Source organism: Panicum hallii, chromosome 6 (genome assembly GCF_002211085.1).
Source record: "Panicum hallii strain FIL2 chromosome 6, PHallii_v3.1, whole genome shotgun sequence".
Lineage (NCBI taxonomy): Eukaryota > Viridiplantae > Streptophyta > Magnoliopsida > Poales > Poaceae > Panicum > Panicum hallii.
This window is the reverse complement of record NC_038047.1, coordinates 8,735,817-8,762,262: the sequence shown is the minus strand read 5'-3', so window position 1 is coordinate 8,762,262 and position 26,446 is coordinate 8,735,817. Positions and strand designations below refer to the sequence as shown.

General features: G+C 43.6%; 3 protein-coding genes across 4 annotated transcripts; 2 read left to right on the top strand and 1 right to left on the bottom strand.

Annotated features, from left to right (window-relative positions):
- Window positions 1-274: 274 nt before the first annotated feature.
- On the top strand, window positions 275-6,042 carry LOC112896987 (ADP-ribosylation factor 3). The gene is made up of 8 exons (XM_025965138.1): window positions 275-586; window positions 720-758; window positions 857-919; window positions 2,546-2,564; window positions 3,580-3,691; window positions 4,727-4,774; window positions 5,253-5,383; window positions 5,663-6,042. Exons 1-8 carry the CDS (start codon window positions 484-486, stop codon window positions 5,694-5,696), a joined length of 549 nt encoding a protein of 182 aa, XP_025820923.1. The 5' UTR covers window positions 275-483; the 3' UTR covers window positions 5,697-6,042.
- A 6,850-nt stretch (window positions 6,043-12,892) lies between these two features.
- LOC112896286 (zinc finger protein CONSTANS-LIKE 3-like) lies at window positions 12,893-14,339 on the top strand. Its single transcript, XM_025964217.1, has one exon. It carries the CDS (start codon window positions 13,016-13,018, stop codon window positions 13,874-13,876), a length of 861 nt encoding a protein of 286 aa, XP_025820002.1. The 5' UTR covers window positions 12,893-13,015; the 3' UTR covers window positions 13,877-14,339.
- A 1,550-nt stretch (window positions 14,340-15,889) lies between these two features.
- Window positions 15,890-19,459, bottom strand: LOC112897243 (probable receptor-like serine/threonine-protein kinase At5g57670). 2 transcript variants are annotated; one of them, XM_025965498.1, is made up of 11 exons: window positions 19,270-19,459; window positions 19,087-19,178; window positions 18,464-18,582; window positions 18,071-18,192; window positions 17,587-17,988; window positions 17,091-17,345; window positions 16,847-17,004; window positions 16,596-16,675; window positions 16,376-16,511; window positions 16,140-16,289; window positions 15,890-16,040 (listed from the first exon to the last, which is right to left on the bottom strand). In XM_025965498.1, the coding sequence occupies exons 1-11, from the start codon at window positions 19,433-19,435 to the stop codon at window positions 15,921-15,923; spliced, it is 1,800 nt and encodes a 599-aa protein (XP_025821283.1). In that variant the 5' UTR covers window positions 19,436-19,459; the 3' UTR covers window positions 15,890-15,920. The 2 variants fall into 2 exon arrangements, with proteins under 2 accessions (XP_025821283.1, XP_025821284.1); XM_025965499.1 differs by having other exon boundaries at window positions 17,587-17,985.
- Window positions 19,460-26,446: the final 6,987 nt, after the last annotated feature.

Sequence of the window (26,446 nt, the reverse complement as noted above, 5' to 3'; positions counted from 1 at the left end):
GGCAAGTTATTAGAAACTTATTAAACCTTACAAGAGGAAAAAATATTGTCGCAATATTTTGGCACTAAACCAAATAAATCCCCAAATTTTTTACCCATAATTCAGCAATACCTAAAGCATGTCCATAATTTGGCTTTTCATGATTTTAGTTTGGTAAACATTGACATCCAATCAAACAGCTCAAAAATTGGCATCTAATTTCTATTGGATTCTTGCACACCTTTCCTACCAACAACCAAACAACCGAGTTGAAAAAAAAAATCAACTCCGAACCCACCATCGCCCTTTCCCCTCCTCCCGGTCGCGAAGTCGTCGTTCCTCGTCTTCGGTACTCGCGCGCGCCAGCTCACTCCCTCCCTTCTTCCCTCCCCTTCCCCCAGATCTTCCTCCATCCCTCCCACAGAATCCCAGATCTCTCCCGGCCCCGAGCTCCGAGCTCCGGATCCCCAGCGCCGCCGCGGGTGCCAGGCCGCGGGCGTCGCCATGGGCATCGTGTTCACGCGGCTCTTCTCGTCGCTCTTCGGCAACCGCGAGGCCCGCATCCTGGTCCTCGGCCTCGACAATGCCGGCAAGACCACCATACTCTGTGAGTCGCGCCCCGCCCGTCTCGTCCCCTTTCCCTCCCCGAATCACCGCGGGTCCGCCCCGGATCTGCGGCGCCGTTCCCGCGAGGGTTCACGGATTCTGATCCGCTCGTGTGTTTTGGTGCGTCTTCGCAGATCGGCTGCAGATGGGGGAGGTCGTCTCCACAATCCCAAGTGAGTTCCGGTTCTGATTTACCGACTCTGCCTGCGCATTCCTCTTGTTGGGTTGGGGTTGGTGGACTTGATGTGATGGCGTGTGTGTATTGCTACAGCGATCGGGTTCAACGTGGAGACGGTGCAGTACAATAACATCAAGTTCCAAGTATGGGATCTCGGTGAGTTGCTCGGATCCTGCCGCTCTCTTTTGCATTCAGATTGATCATTGGCTGTTTTGATACCCATCAGCGAACACAATTGCGATTTCAAACAAAAGCTCTAAGGGACTACTGCATGAGCTGGGCATTGAAAGTTGAAACTGAGCTGGTTTGACGGTTGACCTATCTAGTGCTGATCCTGTAAACAATTGAAATTGCACCCCATTTGTATGATTGGATCGAATTTTAAATTCAACCAATGCATGCTCGCACCTGTGTGCAACTAGTTTTTTCCATCTTATAATGTGGCTGTTTTTTTGCATCTCATCATGGAATTATATGTTGAAGTCCAGGACCACTTTTCGTAGCATTTAGCTGAATATGCTGGTTTGAACCTATCATCACGGTCCCAACTTTTCCCGCTTATTTGCTGGCCTTTGTTGGTGCTATCCAAGTTAGCATGTTCTCTTAAGAAGTTAAGTTCAACCTTCTAGACACCATTTGCACTACATGTTGGCCCATTTCATGCTAAGGTTTTAAGGACCCATCATTGCTATGCGTTTGTCTGATATATGAATCATTGCTATGCGTTTGTTTTCTGGGGAAACAGGATGTTCAAATTTCAAAATGTCTACACTATAGTGCTTGCATACCTTAGTTCGGAGAATTGTGACTGGTTGTTTCTGTCTTTAATTATGGCTGGTGTATTATCATAATGGTCCGCTTTGATCTTAAAACTTTGCATTTTAAGTGCAAGGTCATGGTAATATTGTGTTTTTAGTTTGAACTTTGAACATGTTTGCTGCTAGCATCTGACAGTCATAAGGGATACCCAATCTTATGCAGTCATATATACTTGGGCTTTTAGGCAAACACAACTCTAGCAATGAAGGAAAGGCAGCGTAAAACAGTCAAAGTTGAATAAAGACAAAATAAAGTGAAATCAATAAGTAAACTTAACACAAAAATAATGTCAGAATCTAGTTCGTTGTTCTTTGTGAAATAGCATGTTGCATGTACTGGTGCACAATTATAGCCATCCAATATGCATCATTTCAATTTCTTTGTGAATTTGGAACAAATAATCACTGGACTTGGGCTGTGAACTTTATCATAATTGAGGAAAAGAGTGAAACCTAATTATCTTGGCTTAATACTTGATGCGTGAAACTTGTGTATTGTTCTAATTTTGTAGGAAATTGAATCTATCCATATGAACATAGGCTTGTGAACACAGATGATATTTCTAGTGTCATTACCCTGTAACACATATAATCACTTATCTTTGTTTTAGTTTATGCTTGATGTAATCACTGAAATTGTAGCCAACCAGCATGCTTACTGCAGAATTTTATCACCTTTTTGTTGCCATGGAAACATTTTTGGTTAGTGCACTGTATTTTCCATGCTGATTTTTTGAGCACACCAATATTAATTGATTGTTTATCCATATCCAAGAATATTTTCCTCTTGTTTCGTGCATCATACAGTTGTGTTGCATTTACTATACCTGTGTTATTCAACTGCAAATTTGAAGCGTAGTTAACCTTCTAGTGCCACCACTTTAATTTTGTCGGTAGTTCTGTTATCTTTTGGTCCTTAAAAATATCCATCCTTCAGTATTAACACCGACTTTCTTCTTGACAGGTGGTCAAACAAGCATAAGGTACTGACTCTTTATATCATAGTTAAACCCTTGACAGTCACTTTTCTGATGCAAATAGTACTATTCAGTTTATTTTGTTGATGGAAAACATATCCTAACTGAAGTATTCCACTACCACCTTTTCATTTTTTATCATCTGTAGGTATTTGGTGGAGAAAATAGCCTGATTGTTCCCTATCACTTTAGTTTTGATAAGCCAAATCATAAGGCTGTAAGAGCAGATATGTTTAGTAAAGATTAAGGTTTTGTTAAGGTAGAATTGTAAAGATTATTGGATTGAGTAGAAAATATCTTTCATACTCTATAATTTCTGAAATGGAGCCTGTCCTGTGTCTTTACTACTATATGATGTGCATTGTGCCTGTCATGATCGTAATGCTTATTGGTCAATTCTTGTCAACAGATTTCATGATTTGGTGGCACAATATATATGGTATATTTATGCATAGTGGAGTGGGTAGGCAATGAAAACTATCCAAATGAAGGATCTCATTAGTCTTTAAAACATGGGCTAGTTGAATCCTAGTAATTATGGTGTAATTAGTTAACCGAAATAGTTATGAAATGTGAACCAAGACATGATATTCTATACAAGGGAACTCCAATTCATGTAAAGATGCTTTTGTAACATTAGTTGTTGATAATCTGTATTATACTCTTTTCCATGTGGCTTTTTTAGGAAAAAAAAACTTTAGGTCCCTATGATTTGTAGTGGTTGTATAAGTACCGTGGCAGTCCATCTTCCTTTTTCTCTTGAAGTGCTGGAAGCCTGGAACAATTGTTTATGATATGGCATGAATTTTCTTGAAGCTTGTTACTCTTCCTGGGTTTCTTAGATGAGACTGATGTGTCAACCAGTTTGGATTCTCGTTTCTGATCCTGCATCATTCAAATATCAGACCTAGAATCATTACTAGGCATGATACATTACAATTTTGGTATACCTTTAAATTTTTCTCCACGAACTAGCACATTTAATGTTCCATCAATATCTTTGTCATACGTGCATTTTCAGGCCATACTGGCGGTGCTACTTTCCAAACACCCAGGCTATCATATATGTTGTTGACTCAAGCGATACAGATAGGCTTGTAACAGCAAAGGAAGAATTCCATGCCATCCTTGAGGTAATGCCGCACAGAGCATGGAGTCCTCTCATCTGTATGAAGCAATCTGAGATACTTTTCCTAGCCTTATTTGTTGAGATTTAACATTTGATGCCATTATCTGAGAAGAAAAAGAAGATTAAACCATTTTCACAAATGGATGTAATGATTATTCATGCTGATTGCAATACTGTAGCATGTAATTTGTTGATTACTTTTCGATGAGTAAGTTGATGTCATATGCATGCATATAATGCAACTGCATTTCAAGTCAGTGAATAAATTTGCTGAACGTTAGAAGATGATTTGGCCTTTCTTTTATTTGCAAACTGAACCTGCTTTTATGAATTCAACTGCTCTTTTAGAAGTATCAAAAATCTTTTGTGCACCCATTCATAAGACAACAACAGAAGCAATAAAGCATTTCATGCTAGTGGCATTGGTTGTGCTCTATGTTAATTTGATTACCGATATAGATACGGGATCCCTTGAAAGTAAATGATGCATCAGCAAAGGGAGTATGTAAATATATATTACTATATCTAGGAATGAAAAGAAATGTAAAAGGGCTGCGAGTCACAACATAGTTCATGCAGTGGAAATATTACGTATTTTTGGCTACTGAATATTGTAGAAAGTTGGTGTACAATTTAGGGTGGAGTTAGTTGGGATGGGGTTAAGCTTAGTACTGTTGTGTCAGAAGCATTGAGGTATGGAATGTGTCTGGTACTGTTAATGGTATGTGAGATTAGGGGAGCATGGGGGTGGCATATCATGTGCTGCTTGATAAGTATCATATTAGTATCATTTCATCAGTAGAACCTTCAACAACTTTGATTATTCATTCTAAAGCCTATACTTGATCTTTTTCAATTTAGCCTTTGGAACTTGGAATACTAGCCAGTGTTCATATGCCTTTAAACCTAGCACAACTCCGATCTTAATTATTTTTACAGAAAGGCTAGTTTTTCCCCCTTGAATAAGAAAGGCTAGTATGTTCAGTTTGCAGTTCAATTTGTTGCATCTGCTGATCTGAAACATGCCTCTATTTGGCAGGAGGATGAGCTAAAAGGTGCTGTTGTCCTTGTATATGCAAATAAGCAGGTAAAAAGAAGCATTTAAATTTCTCATTCTGTTGTGGATTTAGTACTTTTTCATGATCATCAGAGTTAAATTGCATGTATAGATATCTGTGTCATCACTTGAATGTTGATGTACTCCTCAGCACTAACATATGGAAAAAATTCTACTTTTTGACTCAGGTTGTACTACTTTTTAGTATAAAGTGTACTTTCTTTTTGTAATATTATTTTCTTTTTTTTCTACTATACAAGTGCCCTGGTTTGTTATGAGGGTACTTCATAATTTTTTTCTGGAGCCATTGGTCGATCCTGTAGCTTGCTCATTCTTATCAAATTTTTTAAAGAGGATTTATTGTGTAGCTGGTATGATCACCACTCTAACACAGTGTGAAGACATGCTTTGAGTTGTGCCTTATGTTACTCACCCTGTAGCTTTAGTTTACTGTATCTCATGTGGTTTTCTGCATTTTGACTGACATGTCAATTGTGTTTTCATGCAGGATCTTCCAGGTGCACTCGATGATGCTGCCATAACAGAGTCATTAGAACTCCACAAGATCAAGAGTCGCCAATGGGCGATTTTCAAAACATCCGCCATAAAGGGTGAGGGGCTTTTCGAAGGTTTGGACTGGTAAGTCATGAATTTTCCCTGCACTTAATGATGTTTCTGCTTGACAATCTGCTAAGATAAGACCACAACTGGCTAAATGTCTTTAGTAAATCATTTATATTATAACCCACTTTTTTAAGTAGTGGCTATCCTGTCCATGTCCTATGATCAGGCTGCAGCTCTATCTAATAATTCAAAAATCAAGCTAACGCCTAACACATTTACTTCATGATTGGGACACACGGAGACATAATTTGACGAATCAACTCATGTGAATCTGGTTGGCTATTATTATTGCAGGCTCAGTAACACACTCAAGTCCGGAAGCAGCTAATGTAGGAGCCTCCTTCGCCATGAACCATTGCTGGATGGTAAACAATAGAGCCGGTGCTACCCTTTTCCTCGCAAGACAGCGCGAAAATCCCCATTCTCTTTGTTTCAACTCCAGAAGCTCCACACCACCGTCGATTATCTGTAAAGTGCTTGCTAAAGTTTTCAGATACTACATTAGATGTACCCTCATATTGAGATCAAGAATAGGTCTGTAGAAAATGATGAGCAAACTGTGCCCGTGTCCTTTGCCCGTAAATCCCATGGATTGCGACATTTTTCTTCAATGATTAAACGCACCACATTTCTACCTTGTCAATCCAATGATGAGACGCACCACATTTCTACCTTATCTTGAGCGCCTTTTTTATTTGGCACCTTGTCTTCAGCATCATTTGCTACATCTTTTAACTCAACCAGTGACAGAAGGATCACTACAGGAACCGTTGCAAGCCTAAGTGGGCGCTAGAGGTTACTCATCTGTACAAAAGAAAATGACATGCACTTTGAAAATATATGTTTTTTAGAGTAGCGGCAAGCTTATTTTTGAAGTATTTTTGGAGTGTAAGCATTTGCAAACAATAAACTTTTTTTAAAAAGAAGTATTCCTTTTATATTGGAGAGCAAAAAAGTAGTTTTTTTTATAGGTAGTATTTGGGAGTGGATTGAGCAGGTGTTTTTATTCATGATGGATGCTTCCGGTGCCAGGAAAAGATTTGCAGGTAGGCCCGGGGGCGGCCAGGCTGGCCCTAGCACAATCGATCGCCCAAACCAACCAACTCATCCGCCTTGTGGGTCAAGGAGACCCGCGAATTGGCGTCAGCCGGGACGTCACCTGAAAGCAAAAGGTTTTATGCGCTGAACGGCAAGCCTGCTTGGAGTTCTGCACCACGGAAACGACCGTCGTCTCGCATCGGATCAGAGTTCTGTAGTACTTAACGACTTGGACCTTGGAATAAATGGTTTCCCAAAAGGCTAGCGTACGTGCCTTTCATGGTAATGTCATCAGCGGCAGGACGCGTGCCGATAGTGCTTCAGAGTTGTGCCGAAAATCTAGAGGCTTTATTCCTCCACCTTGACGTACGTTACAAGCGACCGCCTTTGTAAAGACATGTTCGGAAGAGCCGGACTGTTCTAGTTAGTCGAAATTCAAACTTCATTCGAATCCTTCAAAGCTAAAATTCAGAGGGTTTCCTTCATTTAAAAAGAATCCTCACTCATTAGAGCAAGGGTTCCGAACCTTGAAGATCAACGTCCCTATCCCAACAGTTGCCATCTTCTGCAACAGTTGATCTGATGAGTTGATTAACAAGATTGGATGAAACGCTAGCTACTATCTATCTATCTATCTATCTATCTATCTATTGCCGTGATGGCCGCCGAAATGAAAGCTCAAGACGACAAAACACTTGGTTAACGATTAATGCTGAAAGGAGGAGGAGGAGGAGGAGGAGCAGCAGCAGCAATTGCAATGGGACAGGTCATGTCCTGTTTCTTTGTTTTTTTTTTGATAAGCATGTCCTGCTTGTTTGGAGGCGCCTCAAGGGGGGAAGGAAGGAAGGGAGGCTTGGAACGTTCTGGAACTACGAGCAGGGAGGATAAGGCCAGCAACAACCTCCTCTCTCCGCTAATGGAGTGCTCCCAAAAAAAGAAACTCGGAGGATAAGGCGACGAGTGGGACGTGCCGGAAAAGGCAACCCTTGGTTACAGCAAGAAGTTTGATTGGCACATACTCATGCATGACGCTTCAAAACAGACTACCGAAAGTAAAAAAGAGCGCTACTGGTTTGGTGAAATCCAGCCAACCCTTGCCTAACCAATGGTCCTGACGTAGTGGCACATTTTGTTCGCCCAAGATCATGCAGTTTCGCTGTTAACTGATGATCAAGCTAATAGTTTCGATAGTAGTAGTATTGCACGAGCCAGAAAATGTACATGCGTAGGACCTTTTTTATTTTTTTTCTTTACTCTACATGGTAAACTTTTTTGTTGATGCATGAAGTGCTTCGAGGCACAGGGGCATCACGATAAAAGTTTACATTATCTCTGACCTAACTGATGCACTCCTGGTTGGCCTTATGCACGAGTGGTATTTAGCTTCGTGCTTTGCTGGCGAGCACTTGCTTCCAAAGCAAATAATCTACTGTACCTCATGGGCCATGCACCTTCAGCCAATCCAAGGGTTACACGTACTACGACCCCCCAAACACAGCCGTCAGTGTCGGTCAACGACTTCTCGTCCCAAATGCGGAAAAAATCTACTGTACCTCATGGGCGGTTTGCCCAATCAACCTACTATAACCACGTCATCCCGGCGTCCGGCGTGGCACGCAGACACAGCTGGTTTTCCACCCGGGCCGGGTCAGCTTCTTCCGTCCGAACGTTCCAGAAGGACACGTGTCGCGCGCGGGAGAGAGCCGCCGCCCCGGGGGGAGTGCGCGCAGGTCAACGCGGGCGACTCCCGTTGACTTTCAGGTGGCCCTTCCCGGTTCGCCCGTCGGGCACGCGATTGCTCGCTGCGCGACAGGGATGGCCGCACTCATCCACCACCCACACCCGGTGCGCCACGGCTTTCTTCCACCTTTTTTTTCTTCTTCCTTTTATTCTTAATACGTAAACCTCTAGAAATTATTACTGTTCATGCTACATGGCTTTCAGCGTGTCCGCATTTTTAACCTTTTCACTCGGGTAGTCGTGCAATCATTCGTGGGCTGGGTGAAAATAATAACAGGAAAATTAATCACCGGCCGCCGCTCCGCACCAAGCCGGACCCGGGATTTAAAAAGCTTATCCCGAGCGGGGGGGGGGGGGGGGGGGGGGGGGGTGGTGTGCTTGTTCGCTAATGGTCCGTGTTTGTTTAGTCGGGGCGATTAGGTTATCCGGCCTGATGTTAACTACTAATGGCAATCTGCATTGTAAACCAATGCAAAGGGGTCCGCGCTGGTCGGTCAAGCATACGTTTAAATTTGTGCTGCACCGCTGACGATAGGTGGCTTCAGTTGATTGCCATGGTTTGAAGAAACCAGCTATCTAGGGCCCACCACCGAGCTCTACCACCAGCCAGGAGCACCTGTAACTGAAACCAACTGAAAACAGCCACATGTTACAAGAGTTGTTCTTCTTGTAACGGTATTACCAGCTTGTAGTTCGCTTCTAATTTTTGCTGCGGCTGCAGTTGCGCTGCATGCAGCTAACCGTTCGGCTGCAAGATTCGAAGATAGATCGCAGCATTTGGCTGGCTGCCGGCTGGCTCAGGGGCGGAGCCAGGTTACGAGCTGTAAAACTGTAGACCTGGTATCTAACGATTTTAGCACCTTAGATTAGGCTCGCGAGCACTCCTGCTCCTTTTGCACGCAGATTTTCTTAGGAAGGAAGAGCTTGGTAGCTAGTGGTAAAACAAGAGATTTTCTGGCTTGCACGGCAGGATCGAAGAGGTCAGAAACCGAGGACGATGCAGCCGAAACCGAGTTGTGGCCACTGCCAGCAGCATCCCGACGCGAGCAACCCAAGCCAAGCATCACCTCGCCTCACCACCACTCGCCACTGTTGCGCGTTGAATTAGTAGTGGTGTGTCACCGTGGGGCAGCAGGTGGGCCCCCACCGCAATAACATCCCGGACGGTCGCGCACGCCACGTCATCGTCAGGATCAGTTCCTGATTTTGTGTAGGCCGGTGGGGGGGGGGGGGGGGGGCACGTCGGCACAGACCAAGTGGACAACAGCTCCCCCGTCTGACTATAAGCTAAATCGGCCCCCCCGGGACTAATTAAGCTACGCGGAAATCACCATATTCACAGCAAACTTCTACATAGGAAGCCACGTTATCAAATCGTATGGGATTGTGTACCGCGGTTTTTCCCTCTATGTTACTCAAATAGAGGCCTAGAGTGACTCCATATTTCTTTTCCAAAATAATATACTCTATGCTTGACATTTCAAACATAGTAAGGAATAGCGAACTTAGTGTAACTCAGCGGGTAAGATTCGACTCGGCAAGGGTGTTTGCATTTTTCTAAATTTATTCTATGATTTAACCGGCGCTATCCATTTAGGGGTGGGTGGCGTGCCCGTCGACGGCGAGACGCCTATGGTTGATTTTATTAATTCGATATCTGCCGGTTTACTCTCTCTAATTTGCTTATAAGGGTAAGGCGGTGTGCATGTATTCATATAGATAGGTATGCGCGTGTAGCGTCTGCGTCTGAACACGGAATGCAACATGATCTACCATTTTATATTCCTCTAAAATTGGGAATGAATATTCATGGTATAAATTATTGTATATTAACAACTAATATATGCTAAAGATATACAAATGATGAAGTATTTTCTATGGGAGAAAACTTTTCGTCATCTACCAACATCCATGGGGCTGATTACGTGTCATGGATCATCACGGAGTTAGGATAGGTTACTTCCTGTACCTTACCCATAATCCTACATAAACATAAACCTCCTACATAAATATAAATCTACTGCAAAATAATCGGATACGAGTAGGTTTAATCGGAATAGAAGGAAACTACTTCGGCAAGCACGAGTAGAACTCCTTAGATCATATCTGGCTAGGAGTTGCCATAACCACGATCTTTACCCTGCACCCTAGAGTACATAAGGCCAAGCAGAGACCCCCTCCAAAACATCTACAATGTCATACAATATAAAACCGCCCACACAGAACGTAGGGTATTATGATATTCAACGGTATGAACCTGTTTAAATCTTGTATTCCTGGTCTTGATGACACTCTACCTACAAATCTTACAAATCTTATATTGCATATACAACTCAACAAATGGATGAAAAGAACATGACGCAAACAGTTGAGTATGAGATATTTAGTAGAAACATTCGCAATAAGTGATTAAATTTAGGGAAAATTAGACTTGTGCCATTATGTCAATTGTATTATCTATATTTTCCACTACTTTTGTAATTTCTAGACTCGAGTACCACCCCTTAAAATTGTTGTATTATGACATTGCCGTAGCATTTCTAGTGCCATGAGCCAAATAAGTTTTTACACTAAAATTGGCACGTCAATGCCGTAAATGGAATACGTTTACAACATGGGTATCAATAATAATTGGCGCGATGGCTCAAACCTATTTTTCCTTAAATTATAATTCAAATAAATAATTTTGATACGTGAGAAGAGAGAAAATTATAATAAACTAGTAATTTCTATTTAAAGGATCAATAATAGGTTTATGAGGTTTATTATAGTTCTACGGATGATATCGATTTTCAAAAACAATAACTAACTCCAACACATAAGCTTACAACCACTAGAACACATAAATTTGAAGAAACTTTCATAAAGGGTACAAGGCAGCAATTTGTGATCCTGTAATGCTTATAAATGCTAGTATTAATTATATTGTAACTACCATTGCTAGATGCCTTGTCATAATACAATAATTTACAACTTTTGGTCAGGTACAATTTGTACTCTAGAGGGTGACACAAAGGGCCACACTACAGAAAGAGATGAGAGGATATAAATAAATAATTAACAATTAACACTGGTGAGAGGCGGTTAACAACTCATAAGGAGAACAGTGGTGGCATACGCATTACAAACCAATGATCAAGTCCAGCACATAACAATCACCATGATCAAGTTCAATAAGAGATTTTTTTATTATTCTCATCTCGTGGATACTTTGGATTAAGCGAAATAAGAGAGTATTTGATCGGCACACTAGATCAGTCCACAGCAGCTCCTCTCCTTTCTCGCTGATGAAGCAGTTCAGTGGACACTAGCAGGTTACAAGCAAGTTGAGTGTCTCGCTATAGCTTTAGGCTGTGTCCCTGGTCACGACATTGTGGCTGTAATGTAGTATATTTTGTTCTGTTTTAAGCGGGGCGGCCAGCGGATGCCCTGCTTGTTCTCTGAACTCTTATATGTTGTTTCGTTCTTCTTCTTTTAAAGAAACACGTGCTCAGACACGTTCTCAAAAGAGATTTTTTTTTATTACCCATTCAGAAGGGGCACCTCTAAGTATCAAGTTACTTTAATTTCTTCAGACAAATAGTTTTCACAAACTAAACACGAATTCCATTAGTTTCAATCTAGTTGTGCAATTTATATTGAATTTCAATAATATGTAGTACTATTAGATATATGCATGACCGGGGTCTAACATGGAGTGTTGTGGCGGGGGGCTCGTGCCCCAGTATCGTCTGAGGCCCCTAGAGCCCTCTCCTTATCCTTCTACTTTTCAATTAATATTGGAAATAGCTCGCTTAGCTTTTGCTATAGCTCGCTATTAACTTTTTAAGAAACCTATCACTACGCTATGCAACATGTGTCCGCTACGTCCGCTAAAGGATTTTACGAGATTTAGCATTGCTAAATGCCTGCTAAAGTGGCTTTTGCGAGATTTAGCAGCACTAAATATCAAGTTGCCAGTAGATTTTAGTGGTGTTATTGGCTTAAAGACACAGTCAAGAAAATCGATACAACTAAATGAATGTAGTGTCGACCCTAGACAACGTAGCATGGGCACCTTTTGGGCAGTTAAGAGACATGTTAGAGTTTATTTTTTGGTGTTAGAACAATAATGCTTATAATTTTATATCTGATTATTGATTATTTTATTATTCCACTAATTGATTTAGGTTTTGCTATAGTCTGCTATAGCTTTCTATAGCTTTTAGAGAAGACTGCCGCCAAACTTTATAGCCCGCTATTTACAACATTGCTTTTATTAGGCGGGATTATAAGATTTGTTGCATGGAAGAGGAAGAAAATAAACAGAGCTAGGAGAAAGGAAGAAACACATTGAAGTTGAATTTCCACAAATTCCGATTTGCATGCCTGCGAACATATTTCCCAAATGATCAAATTACAACAAATCAAACCACACACGCAAGTAACAAATATTATCATTTAATATATCGTGTAGACATTAACCTTGAAACATCAACGAGAACAAGTTTCGAAGCAGTGTCCAATGGTCATCATGCCGCAAAACAAAGTTACTCTAGAAATGCAGGTATGGATGGTTTGGCAAGGGAACAAGGGTACCTACCATAGTACACCTACCAATTCCCTCTAAATTACACGATCTTCTCCCTCAGCTCAAAGTTTCGCGGTCATTAGAGCTCCACGTGTCCTCTTTAGGCGCTTCACCAACTCCACCTTCCCTAAGCTCCCGCCCTTCTCCTCCATGGCTTCCTAACTTCATCTCCCCCTCCCTATTAATACAGCTCAGCAGCTCAGTTCCATTTCCATCTCACACACACAAACGCAAGAAGCTCAAAGAAGCTGAGCCAAGCTCAAGAAGAAAAAATAAAGCCTAGAAGGAGGCTCAAGGGGATGATGGGAAGCGAAGGCAGCACGAGCCCAGCGGCGGGCGGAGCCGCCTGCGCGGTCTGCGGCGCCGCGGCGGCGGTGTACTGCGCGGCGGATGCTGCGGCGCTCTGCAGCCCCTGCGACGCCGCTGTGCACGCGGCCAACCTACTGGCGTCGCGCCACGAGCGCGTGCCTATCGCCATGGCCGCCGCGGCGGCGGCATCCGGCGTGTACGACGACCTCTTCGCGCCCGACGACGTCGACGCGGCGTCGTCGTGGCCGGCCGCGGCGCCCGCGCAGGGGCAGGGGAGCCCCCAGAACGGCAGCTCATCGACCAGCTTCACCACCAGCGACAGCGGCGCGGAGGGCAGGAGCCTGTTCGACCTGCTCTCCGACGTCGACCTCGCGGCGGCGGCCCGCGTCACGGGCGGCGGGTACCTGCCGGACGGCGTGGCGCCCGTCCATCACGGCGGCGCTGCACCGCTGTGGGCGCATCCCGGCATGGCCGCGTGGGCTGCCGCGTGGTCTCCAGCGGACGCCGCGGCCGTCGTCGTCCCGGGCGCCGCCGCCGTGGTCGCCGCGGCGGCGGAGCGGGTGGCGAGGGTGCAGAGGTACCGCGAGAAGCGCAAGAACCGCAAGTTCCAGAAGACCATCCGCTACGCGTCCCGCAAGGCCTACGCCGAGGCCCGCCCGAGGATCAAGGGCCGCTTCGTCAAGCGCGCCGCCGGCGCCCCGGGCGCCGCCGCATCGCCGGACACCGACGCCGCCGCCACGAACGCCTCCGACACGTCTAAGTTCTGGCTCTCCTTCTCCGACGACGCCCGCGACGACGGCGTCGGGTTCTACGTCGACGCCGCAGCCTACGGGGTCGTGCCAAGCTTCTAGAATGTTCCAGACACCTCGCGAGGAAGGCCTGCAAAGTTAGGCGGCCACGACACTTCCGGCGGTGACGTTTCGCCCAGCTTAAAACAAGTTAAGAAATGGGCGCGCGCCATGTCGCCGTGCTATGGGCGCCGTCGTTCTTGTTGGTCTCTTGTCATTGTTGTGGTCTAGTATTCGTGGTGAAATTCCGCCATCGCTATTTTTAAATGATGGCCCGGGATTTCGATGGGTCAATGCAACCGGTGAACTAGGGATTCATGCGTTGTAAGATAGCCTAAGTAGATGTTCACCATTAGTTTCCATGGATTGGTTCTCTATGCTAAGACGATTAGTTATGTGGTAATTTCTCTCTTGTATCTCCGCCGAAGCAAAAGTTGTACTGAAAATCCACCATCGATATTTTTTTAGAGATTGTGTGGATTTTCGATGGGTCAATCAGTGAATAAAGTGGTTAATCTTTGGTCAATAGCTTATGCAACCATTCGTCTACAATTTTAGTGTTTTGACTTTCCGTTCCAAGATAATTAGTAGTAGTTCCTTGGTGATTTTGATCTTATTATGTTGCTATTGCAGCGAATAATTGTGGTAAAAATCCGCATAGCTATTTTTTTTATTTTACCAACAATGGTCGGTATTTTTTACGTGTCAATTGGTGAACTAGGGGTTAATAATGTATCTTAAGATAGTTTTTCTTAAATCATTATTACATCCAACGATTAAGGATCCTCCATAGCTACCTTTTAAGTGACAATCAGATTTTTATGGGTCAACCAGGAATAGGGATGATTAATGGTCGCTAAAGATATATAGCTCGTGTAGCTGTTCACCTGTATTGGTTGGATTTCCTATCCTCTGATAATTAGCTCTATGTGTAAATAAAACATGCCTTGCTATTTTTTCAGATAATAATGTGGATTTTCTGTGGTAAAAAGTAACTTCCCGTTAGTGAATTAGGTGATCAATGCATTTTAAGGTAGCTCATGGGAAGAGCTGTCCGAGTAAACTCGTGTAGTTTGTTCACATGTTGCTTTCGCTGTTCTGTCATCTGGGCGAAGATAATAAATCCTATGTGATATCTTATGAACATATAGTAGGTTGCATGATTCATGGCTCCAATTTTCCTAGTGGGTTTTGGAGTGCGACGTGATCCTTGGTCCTTTGTTTAGTTATTTATTAGCTAACGATGCCTGTCATGGTAAAAGTATTTCTGTTTTTGGTTTGTGGGATGTTTTCCAAATGAGGAATTGGTCTTTGGAATATTCTACCGCCATCTTTATTGTAGCGAATTATTGTTGTGATGATGTTTGGACGGTGATGCATTGCATAGTGTCTTCTTTAAATTTACTGTCCTAGGCCCACCTGTCATGGACTGTTTATGCCCTCAGCCATGAGATTGTTCATCAACCCGGATTTCTCGAGATTGGCAGATTGCCAAACGTGTTACATCAGTTGAGAGTACTGGGGGCTGGGCAGGCGTAGGCCTCATCAGGAGTTGATTAGGCCTAACCATCAGGACTGGGCTGGGCATTGGATCCATGAAGCTAATGAGTACTCCTGATGCTGTATATGTTCCTCTTGTTTTTCTACACCATGTTAATTCCTCTTGTTTTAGCAGTTTTTCAGTAAGGGCAATGCAAAAGATGGTATTCCTGCAGGGCTTGCTTGGTCATGTTTCCATCCAGTGTTTCAGGTTCAGTTGACTATAGGGGGTTTGCATTCAAAATCGATGCAATTCTAGTGTTGATTTATAGAGTTCTTGGTTTAGCAGTGGCTTCCAGTTACATGTTCCATTGTTGCGCACATTAGGAAATACAATCTCTTATGCTCATCCATACTCTAGTTCAACTGATAAAGCCGAACCGGCACTGGATACATTCCCAAAATCTCCTTTCTATATTACATGATTAAATACCAATAATCTAACCCTCCAAACCAGAAAAAAGAAACGTAAAAAATAGCACAAGCACCATGAGAAGAAAGGCATGCCGACACCAAACACAAAAAGAAATCGGGGGGTGGGGGGGGGGGTGGTGGGGGAGGCTATTAATTATGGGGAGCAAGATTCAGAAAACAATGTGCAATCATCCATGTCATCGACCTCGTCCTCGAGAATGTTCCATTTCTCTGGTTCCTCCAGACAATCATCAGTAGACAGGAAATGCAGAACCTGAAAGATGACATGCAGAGTAACTGACATTTGGTCATCACTGAACATTTCACAACATGTCAATCAGTTCAGATCAGGTAGTAATTTGATGCATGGTACCTCGGCCATTGAGGGCCGCCACATTGCCGGTCGCATAATGCAGCGGGACGCGACGGCGATCATCCTCTTCAGTTGATCCTTGTCATAGCCGTCTCCGAGGTTCGGGTCGGCAAGTTCAGTCGCTTGCCCAGCCTCCAGGAGTGGCTTTGCCTGGACAGCAAGAGGAAGTCATACATGTGAATTGCTATTTAGTAAACACAGCATAGGTTTCCAATATTTTTGTCTCTAGTTCTCACCCACTGCAAAAGGCTTTGTTTGGAGCAGTCAATAGGTCTCCTTCCAGTGACAATCTCCAGCAGCAGAACCCCAAAAGCGAATATGTCGGTCTTCTCATCAACAATGCCGTGCATGAAATATTCTGGTGCCAAGTACCTGATCAAAGTTTTTTTTCCTGAAAACTTGAGTCGAATATCAATGTTTTTGAATTGATAGTTTAAACATAAATACGGTTCTTACCCAAATGTGCCTTCTATAGGTATGACAGAGTGATGAGTCCACTGCTTGGGGAGCCACTTTGCTAGTCCAAAGTCCGAAATCTGTTGAAGAGATGACATTCATCTTGATTTGATCTTATAATCTTGATTAAATATGGGTTAAGTTTCTTGCAGTTAACAATATTTTTATAAATTGTTGTTGGTTTGTAGCATTTCCTTTGGTCTTCAGATCATATAAGGAGGATCATTGTCCAGTCAGAAAAATGGATTTACCTGAGGTTCAAAGTCATCACTAAGAAGCACATTGGAGGCCTTGATGTCTCTATGGATGATCCTATGCCTGCAGAACATATGCAGATATTGCAAGCCCCTTGCAACACCAACCGCAATCTTGTACCTCAAAGGCCATTCAAGGGTTTTACCACTCTTCCCTGCAAAATTTGACCTCTGTTGTCACAAAGTTTCCAACAAAACTTCTCCATCTCTGAATAATACTACTGACTGAGATTCAGTGTACCGTGCAACGCCGATGCTAGAGTTCCATTTGCGCAGAATTCAAATATCAGGTACAATCCATTCTCAACGCAGCATCCAAGAAGATATGATGTGTTTGGGTGGCATACATGTCCCTGAATCCCTAGTTCCGCCAGGAACTCTTTCTCCTTCTGTTCACTGGGCGTTCCTTTTGCCAGCCTCTTCACAGCTACATATTGGCCATCGGATAGGACGCCCTTGTATACTTCTGCATAACCTCCTCTTCCCGCCAAGTTATCTACAAGAAACCATAAAAAAGATTACAGATGCCTCACTTACGATGACACCAAATTCAGTAAACTTTTGTTACATTAAGAGTAGCCAAAATTCTTGAAACTGAATGAATTATTTGTATACTGATCTCGTTGTTGTACTTCTTATGATGCCAAATTCAGTGATCTTCAGAAGCTCTTTGAATTTGCATACACTAGCCTGAACAGAAATTCTGATAATTTAATGAAATAATTGAAAAGAGTTACCTGGATGGAAGTCATTAGTAGCCACTGAAATCTCCTGAAAGCTGAAGCACCTCCAGGCAGGCTTCTGATCTTCGGCATATGCCGAACCAGCATCGCTGGCCCTCGCGCTGTCATCCCCGATTGTCCTTAGGAATGGAAGCCAGAGCTTCATGTCCGACAACCGCCTCCATAGGCCATTTTGGCCACGCCGGCTCACCTCATGGCTAGACGTGCTGTAGCATTCTTCATTGACTTGGTGCTCCCCTTCCTCCGGACCATCAAGAACCGCTCTAGGCGAACTCTTGTCCTCGGCGCCTTCGTTACTAGATTGAGCCAGTTTTCTCGTCGAGTTTGATCTGAGTAGCTTCTGAAGTGGTGGGAACCTTCTGCTCCATGTTGAGCTTGAGGATATATTGCTCTCTGCTGCTTCCAGTTTCAGAATTAGTACCAACAATATTTTTATCACGCAGCTGAGAAAAAAAATATTTTGACAAAATGTTCTTACCATCGAATGACCGAGACTTCAATCGGGTATTACATTGTGGTAGGCCTTCTCTTCCAACAGCTATCACAGAGCAGTTTTTTGGAGCATGCATGAAGCAGTAGTTTGCAGTCTCAAAATGGCTCCTGTTATGTTGTAACTGTAATTTCAGTCTTCTAACTGATAGTAGAAGTTTCACTTAGAGATGGCACAAAAAGCAGTTCTCGAATTAAATTGCAATTTACTTTTCAAATTAGAAGTATCCCTTGAATTAAATTGCAAATTTAGTTTTGGAAAAAAAGAATTACTTTTCAGTCCATACCAACTCCATATTACATAATCTGACATCGCAAACTTGAGGAGAATTTCAGTTCAGTACTTGAACACATGAGAATTGAAGTAGCCTTCTGAGGTTACCTATGGTATGCATTTCTTGATCTCCCAACAATAAGGATGTTTCCATCAGTCAGTGCAGCTTCTTGGGTCAGAGCTCTCCCAATGTTTGAGCTGCAAACCACCTTAGCCTCCAAATTGATCTGAAAAATAAAAGAAAACAAAAAGGGTTACATATCCGTCTCACACAACATACAGTAAGTCAGTAACCAGTAACAATTATGATTGTCACCCTTAACTACAATACATTATCCCGAGACTACTTCTAGTGAAAACAAGTACAGAGGAGAACATGGACAGCCAAAAAAAGACAGGCTCAGAGCAGGGCACTAATCATGACATAAAGGCCACTTCACCTAACGGGCTAACAGCTGAAAAGATACATGACAAACCTGACAGAAAGGAACACCAACTAGCAATTATGCACAAGCTTTGCTTCCAAGTTCCCACTGCACTGTGGTGTGATCACAGATTTGGGGAAAAGGGAATCTCACACCCAAACAAACAGAAAATACAATCCAAACCGAGAGGGTATTAGGAACTACACTCTGACATCACCTGAATTCATCAAAACAGACGTAGGAACCAAGGAATTACCAAAGCCTAATAAAAAAATTGCATTGTGTGTTTCTTCATTTCAATCTCACCTGCTTGGCCTCGCAGGCTTCGACGAACTCGCCGAGCATGTAGATGACGAAGGCGTTCGCCTTCTGCAGCCTCTTCTTCCTCCCCCTCCCTCCTGCAAGACACAGAGCAACACCATGAACACCTGTGATCGGCACAAGAAGAGCAGCTAGCAGAAACGCCTCATACACTGATCAACAACTTACCGAGGACGTGCACGGCGACGACGGAGTCATTGGCCTTGGCGATGGCGCCGATCGCCCACGACAGCAGCTCCGAGCACCCCCGCGAGTTGTCCGGCACGCCGACGAGTATCCTGGAGACGGAGAGCAGGTGTCGGTCTCCGTCGCCGCACTCCTCGATGGTGTCCATGCTCTGAACTGAACACCAACCCTCCCTCCCTCCCTCTCTTGCTCAGCTCAAGCTCTAGCTGGCCGACAACAAGTGGCACACCGGCACAGTTGCTGCAGGGGCGATGGCGACGACGGCGACGGCGACGGCCGGGACAGCGACAGGGATTTGTAGGTGATGGACGGGGAGCTTAATTCGCGCGTGCATGGTGATAGGTATGCAGTGGCCAGTGGGGCGCAGTGAAAAGGTGGTTGGTTAGTTGGAGGCAGTGATGGCCATTCCATTAGCTCGCTCGCTGACTGGGCAGTGGGCGGCCACCATGGGAGTGGAGGAGCTCTGCTGGGACTGGAGCTGCCATTGCAGGACTACAAAAATGGGGTTGCTTAGGACAGAAGATGCGTGCAGGTACAAAGATGGGTGGAGAGAGAGAGAGAGAGGGGATCGGATGGGATCACTGGATCAGCATTCAGCAGAGGAGCACTACTGTGCCAACTGCCAACCTAGGACTGGTGCCTGATTCTGATTGGATCTTGCAGTAGATGTACTCGAAGCTGGTACCCGATCTGATCTTACAAGAGCACTAATTTCCTCCAAACTGAAACTGATTGGGTTCTGATTATGGAGAAAGCTAGGAGTTCTAGTACTCGTTCATAATTGGGGGAAAGAAATTCTAGCTAGGATATAAGTGGTGGCTCTTGGTCCGAGTACAATAACCATTTCGTGTCAGAGTTGCTTCCATTTTCAAGGGTCGAATTCATTTTAGTATATGTCGCATTAGAGTCGGGTAGATGGTTACTTAAGTGTGCTTAGAGGTTAATGTGTTAGTTTTTTTCTTGAAAACGCAGGAGAGCTGCGTTTCTTTGTATTAACCTTTGGAGGTTAATGTGTTAGTCAATGTGTGGTAGTTGAGGATGAACTTGTCCAATATGTGGACAGGCTTTGACCTTTTGTAGGATATACTTTTCTACATTTCTAAAGCTTGGGTAGACATATATAGATGTTTGACGAGAAGTTACATCAACAAGCTATAGGATAAGAGAACACCCAATCTAGGTTAATGCACCACCTAATGTCTAGTCTGAGAGTAGATGTATTATGTGGCAAATGGCACTTCAACTGTCCACATTACTTTAGAACATGCAAAAGCCTTGCACGCTATTGTGGTACTAATTAAGGAGGACTGGAGGAGAGGGAGGAGACCATGGGATAAGATGCAAAATCCGGAACAAGGCATGAAAAGAACCCAACAATAAAAATACACACTCGGATCGATAAGAAAGCGAACGAACTCCGGAAACAAAGTAGCCCCCCTGCTTCAGCAGTGCTCTTGCTGCCTATGCTGTCAGGAATTCTTTGAGAAGGAATTGGGGCATGTGACTGAACACCCTCCCATTCCTTAACATTATTGCCAGAACACTAAGACCACCTCATGTGTCATTGTCACATCCTTCTCGAAGCACTTATGGATCCCATCTGTGCAGCAGGCCACCCCGCTAAATACAGGTTGGACTTGTTATTTCGATCCAAAAACCTTTAAAATGCTGTTGGTGTGCGTATTATTTTTGAAGAATAAATCCTGGGTTCAAGTTCGGTTTGACGAATTCTGTACTAGCTTTTATATGAAACAGTCTTAAATTCATTCCAAACTATCAATATTAAATCAAAAATTTCAGAAGTTACAGATTCCTATGCTTCCGAAAGATCCAAAAATTAAATTTAAGACTAAAAAATTGAATAAAATTGGGATAGTTTTTATCCAGTGGTTTCAAGTACCGCCTTGCAATCTGAGTAGTTTCCAGCCTTATATGTTGTAGAAATGGTAATAAAACATTTCAAAATTGATTTGAATCTTTGGGTTTGAATTTCAAGTTTTCAAAAATGTAGAGTAGTTGAGAAATGAATACCAATAGCCCATCCAAGTAAATTTGAGAAAACTATACTGCATTTGTAAAAGCTATCACAAAACTACACTTTTTTCTTGGTTTTCCAAAAGTGTATTTTTGTGATTGTTTTCATCATCCTCGTGTGGTTTTGTGAAGTTTACTCTTATTTTTCCATCTACAAACCAGAACCTAAAGAACCCTGAATGACAATATAAAATTTCATCTTCTTTGGATGCTGACATCTCTTTTTTTTCCCTCTAACAATCATATTTGAAAATTCACAACCACTAAAAATATCAGATTTCAAATCGTCTGATGTTCAGCATTTCCAATTTCTAAAAACAAGTTATGATATAAGAACTCATATTTATAGGCTTCATATTTCAGATAACTTGACATTAATCCAAAAGTCCCAAAATTGAATGCCGCATATCATGATTTTTATTTAACGCTTCAGGTAAAATGATACTTCCTGAAAATATACCAAAGCCAGCCTTGTAGGAAGAGAAGTTGTGAGCTGCCATTGTTGGACGAGGCAGCAGCAGTAATGGCGGTTGGTACAGGGAAAGAGGCTTGTTTGGGGTGGAAGCCAAGGCTCACTCGCGCATCGGATCCAGTGGAGGGGTTGCCCTGCCATTCGTTCTCCCGCTGCTTGGCGGCGAAGCCATCAGCGGCAGCATGAGTGTGGAGTGGCCTAGCTAGGCAGTTCAGTTAGCTACCTATAGCCCGTGATCATCCATCAAAAGATCCACCACCATACTGCGCTTTGTTGCGGCGACGGGACATTTGGCTCCGAGTTTCCGATCCCACACGCTTGGAGTTCGTTGCGCCAAATCTCTCGCCATGCCGTCGAGGTGATCATCATCATCATGGCCGGCGCGATGGATCGTGTGTTAGTTTAGTTTGATCTCGAGAGATGCTTCGTTTCTTGGCATGTTTCGCCCTTAGCATGGTGGAGAGATGTGTGGGCGATCATTGCATGGAGATGTGGTGGGCCCCGCAATGCAAGTGTGCGTGGCCTCACACGGCAGGTACTTCCCCACACTTGTTAGAGCATTAGTCTAGCCTGTTGCTGGCTTTATACTGGTGCACATCACTTACAGATGGATATCCAACGGCTAACTAGTTAAATATTAATATAGGTTAATTTCCCATCCCATAAAGTATCTTGGACCTGTGTCTCAGCTGGTTGTAAGCTTGCAGTTCCCTCTCTCCTTCCACATCAGCATTAACGTGACGTGACAATCTATATAGCCCGCTTACCTTACCTTATTATACTTGCTCTTAGTAGAATTCTAATACCTTCGCAAAAAAATATAATGCAATATAATCCTGTGCGGAGTAGTTAAAGTTCGCCGTTAGTAATTAGCTGGAGGATAATACTATGAACGAAGCGATAGCTGATATGACGCTGGGCACTTATTGAAGTATCAATTATTAGTTGGCAGCTGCCTATGCCCCCTACATGCCCAACATGCATTATTTCCTCTTGGCTGAGATTTTGCATCGAGGACGAGACCAGCCAAATGCAGACGGTGCGAGGCAAACCTGCAAGCTTTGAAATCGGAAGCACTGTGGTCCCACCACGGAAGAGGCTAAAAGCCCAACTGTCCAGCGTAGCTTTTCTTTAGCCGGAGCAGCGGCCCAGTCCGCTAGACAGAGGAGCTAGGCCTTCTGTTCCTTTTTTTTTCTTTTGTCTCGTAGCACGGCAGGCTGCTGCGCAATGAGTCCTCACCTGCATTGCCATTCGCCACTCGCATTAGTTTTGCGAGCCCGAGCTGGCAGTGCCAATCACTACTCTATCTATGTTTGTCCTAAGTAATTTTTTTAAAACCTTCACCATCGACATCTAAATTTCTTAGTCTGGCAATAAAATATTGACACTAGTAGATTTATTATGAAAAGTACCTTGTGACAAATGTTTTTTTTTAAATTTACTACAACATATTTTACAGATATTGCTAGTCAATTTGACTTACAATAAAACTAAACAGAGTCTATATTTGTGATCAGAGAGTTCGATCCACTTGGGCACCTGGGTACAGCTAGTTAGCTCCTTTCAGTCGGAAGGCAGCGTCACATAGTCTAATCTTGTACGTTTATGGGTAAAAAAAAATACACTATGAGTGGCTTACGGATGTAGTAATTACCAATGCAAGGACTGTAAAAATTAAACAAAGCTCCTATATGGCCCGAAAAACAAAAGAAACGAAGACTTGCTGGAAAGGTAAATCGAACAAAGAGCTCAATCATATAGCATGGGGCGCGGAAGTGGGAACGCGGTGCGAACCACATGCGGGTTTATTGTGCAAATTGCGATGTACTGTTAAACACACTATAGCGGTTCTCTCTCGCATCTCACACAGTAGGCACAAAAACAAAATCCTGGTATAAACCCACCTCACACATATATATTTCCTGAAGTAGGCCTCTAAGTTTGGTATAAATTAACCCACCTATTTATATATATCTCTGTTGCCGTAAAAATCGGACGGTGAATCTTGCGGAGCACGACACGCTAAGGTCTGGAAGCTCTGCTTATCTCCAGTTCAGGTCCTGCAAATTAGGTTCGAGGCGTGCCAGTTAATTTGACCTGCAACTCACAAGGGAAAAGAAATTTAATCAATAAAATAATAAGAAACGCATAGGCTGGAATTTCAAATAGTTCCAAAAACGCATCGGCCGGAACGTCCGATACATGTAACCAAACATACGTTCCGATACATATAACCAAACATAGGCTATGAAGCTGATTTCATGATGAGATAGTATTAAGAATAAAAATTTTATAATTAAATACACACATTTAATTGAGGTAAACTTATTGCCCCCATCAGTCGGATCGGACTTAACCAAGACAACGCTAACTGCAGGGCAACAAATCAAGCATGATTAACTGATGCATCTAATTATATCAGAATTTATGCTTATCATTAGGTCCAAAATCAGCTAGGGAAGCCGATTTGATACTACCGAACCATCACAATCATACCGACATTGGCCAGCAGATAGATCCAGCCGATAAGACCTGATCTAGCATCATTAATCAAGGATTAGACTCAACCGCAACAGCTTGAGAAAACAACGATAGGGCAAGTGAATCAACCGATCAGACTACTCGCAACAAATTCCAAGATCGTAGATAGTTTGATAGTAGAAGCAAAAATCAAAGAATGAAACGGCTATGAGATTACTGTAAAAAGATCTAGATAAAGCCAACAACCCAGTGACTGTCACTTGATAAATTGTGAAATCTATTAAGAACTAGCAAGAGATCGAACGATGCAGCCTTACAAAAACTTGATAGAAATCGATAACTTGGTAGAGTAAACTAGATGAAACTACAACGATGCGCCGATAGCTAAAGCCTAGAGAATCTGATGAACACGAACTTACCAACAAGCTGGAGATCGATCCGATGCAGAACTTCTTGCTGAAGAATTCATCGAGAACTACTCCACTCTTACTCCTAGGATTTTGGCAAAGTGCCAAGAAAAGTTGTATTGATTGATGATTATTCTTTACAAAACCCTTACTACCTCTATTTAAACCCTAGTCTAAATCTTGATCGATTACGATTTGTTACAAACTTAACTCTTAAACTAAAAACTACCATATCTATAAGACTTCCTTAAAAGGAAATAGACTTCTGCTGATGTCATCTCTTAGTCCGATTCGATTTCTTCTTAGCCACCCGTTGATTGAGTCCACGTGGTCTTCATCTGTTAGCATATCTTTGACCACCCTTGACTCATGTGCTCAAACGATTCCCCAAGGAATTCATCGTCTTCATTTTTTCTCTTGCAAAATTTTAGCGTCAACATATGCCCCCCAATTTTGAAATAAATATATTTTTTGTTCTGAAATTCCTGTGGATGATCGTGACGTTATATCTCCTCTCAGCAAAACCCAAGCTCAGGTTGACCGTTTCATGCTTGGTTAGCCGATTCCATTGAAGCCACATTTTCATATTAAATTTCAAAACCTCGTCGTCCATAACTCCACATCTGCCTCACCTCCATAATTTCCGGCGCACCTTCTCCGATTCCTTAGGCGACGCTTCATCTTCCAACGGAAGTTGGCTTCACGAGTTCCGAGACATTAATTGCTTTCTCCTCCCCGTGGCTATAATATGACCCTCGAACGCAGCGAAAGTTACAGATTCATGCTCGGCCTCCATTCGCGTTTCCTCATCTCTTCTATTCTTCCTCCTTCCTCCAAATCAACCAAGTGGAAAGCCATGGACTGCAACAAACGCCCAATGGAGGAAGCACCAGGAGCCCATCTGCCACTTCGCGAACGCCTCCACCGCCAAGGGTAGGGATAACTTCTCTTCCAATCTCATCCATATTCAAGCAACTAACCCTTTTGATCTTGCAGAGCCATCTCCTCCGCCAGATCTCCTCTTCTGCCACCGGTGGCCGGTGAAGCTTCCAGTGCTGCCCGTGAGGCTCACTCCGCAGCACACGCAGACTCCTCCGACTCCGCCGATTCTTATACCAGTGATGATGCGTGGCGTTTCCTCCATGAGAGGAACGTAACCTGCAACTTGTAGTGCGAGGCAACTCGCGAGGTGGGCGGTATGAGTAGTGCCTCGAAGCTACTCAAGCTGCCCTTTCTGCCGCTGAGGGCGAGACCACTGCTGCCCGGGCATTGCTAGCCAACGCCGATGCCAGAGTAGCAGGTCAATTTCTTTTCTTAAACAAAGTCTTTTCTTCATCCGCTTTCCTCTCATCTGCCTCTTTTGACCCCGACAGCCTTGGAGGCACAACTTCAAGCCCTCCAACAGGCAGCAAGCAGTGCGTCAGACGCGGTTAATGCCAGAGGCGCTCTGCTCATCGATCGGCTCCAAGACATCCCCAACCGCATCAGGGAAGTCGCCACACATGGAGTCCGCTAAGGTGCGGCGACCGCCCTAGCTATTGCGCAGCTCCACACCGGACGCGAGCTGTGTCATTTGCAGCCTGTCTTCCCTGAAGGAGAGGAGCTGGCTGATTACGACGATCTGGTCAACGACTTTGAATTAGTGGCAGAAACCATCGGCAATGAGATCAATGCTGATGGTATTGTAAACAAGGTCTTTTATGCCATTAAGCTGTATTGTGAATGATCTCAATGAATGAATGATCCTTGCTTACATTTGTTTGTA

Bases quoted from the DNA above. Each gene is read 5' to 3' on its own strand.
- LOC112897243 (XM_025965498.1), bottom strand. From the start codon at position 19,435: ATGGACACCATCGAGGAGTGCGGCGACGGAGACCGACACCTGCTCTCC. The intron at 18,583-19,086 runs GTGAGATTGAAA...TTTATTTTTCAG, and splicing joins AAGCCTGCGAGGCCAAGCAG to ATCAATTTGGAGGCTAAGGT. The intron at 18,193-18,463 runs GTAACCTCAGAA...ACAACATAACAG, and splicing joins TCAAGAAATGCATACCATAG to GAGCCATTTTGAGACTGCAA.
- LOC112896987 (XM_025965138.1), top strand. From the start codon at position 484: ATGGGCATCGTGTTCACGCGGCTCTTCTCGTCGCTCTTCGGCAACCGC. The intron at 587-719 runs GTGAGTCGCGCC...GCGTCTTCGCAG, and splicing joins CGGCAAGACCACCATACTCT to ATCGGCTGCAGATGGGGGAG. The intron at 759-856 runs GTGAGTTCCGGT...GTATTGCTACAG, and splicing joins GGTCGTCTCCACAATCCCAA to CGATCGGGTTCAACGTGGAG.
- LOC112896286 (XM_025964217.1), top strand. From the start codon at position 13,016: ATGATGGGAAGCGAAGGCAGCACGAGCCCAGCGGCGGGCGGAGCCGCC.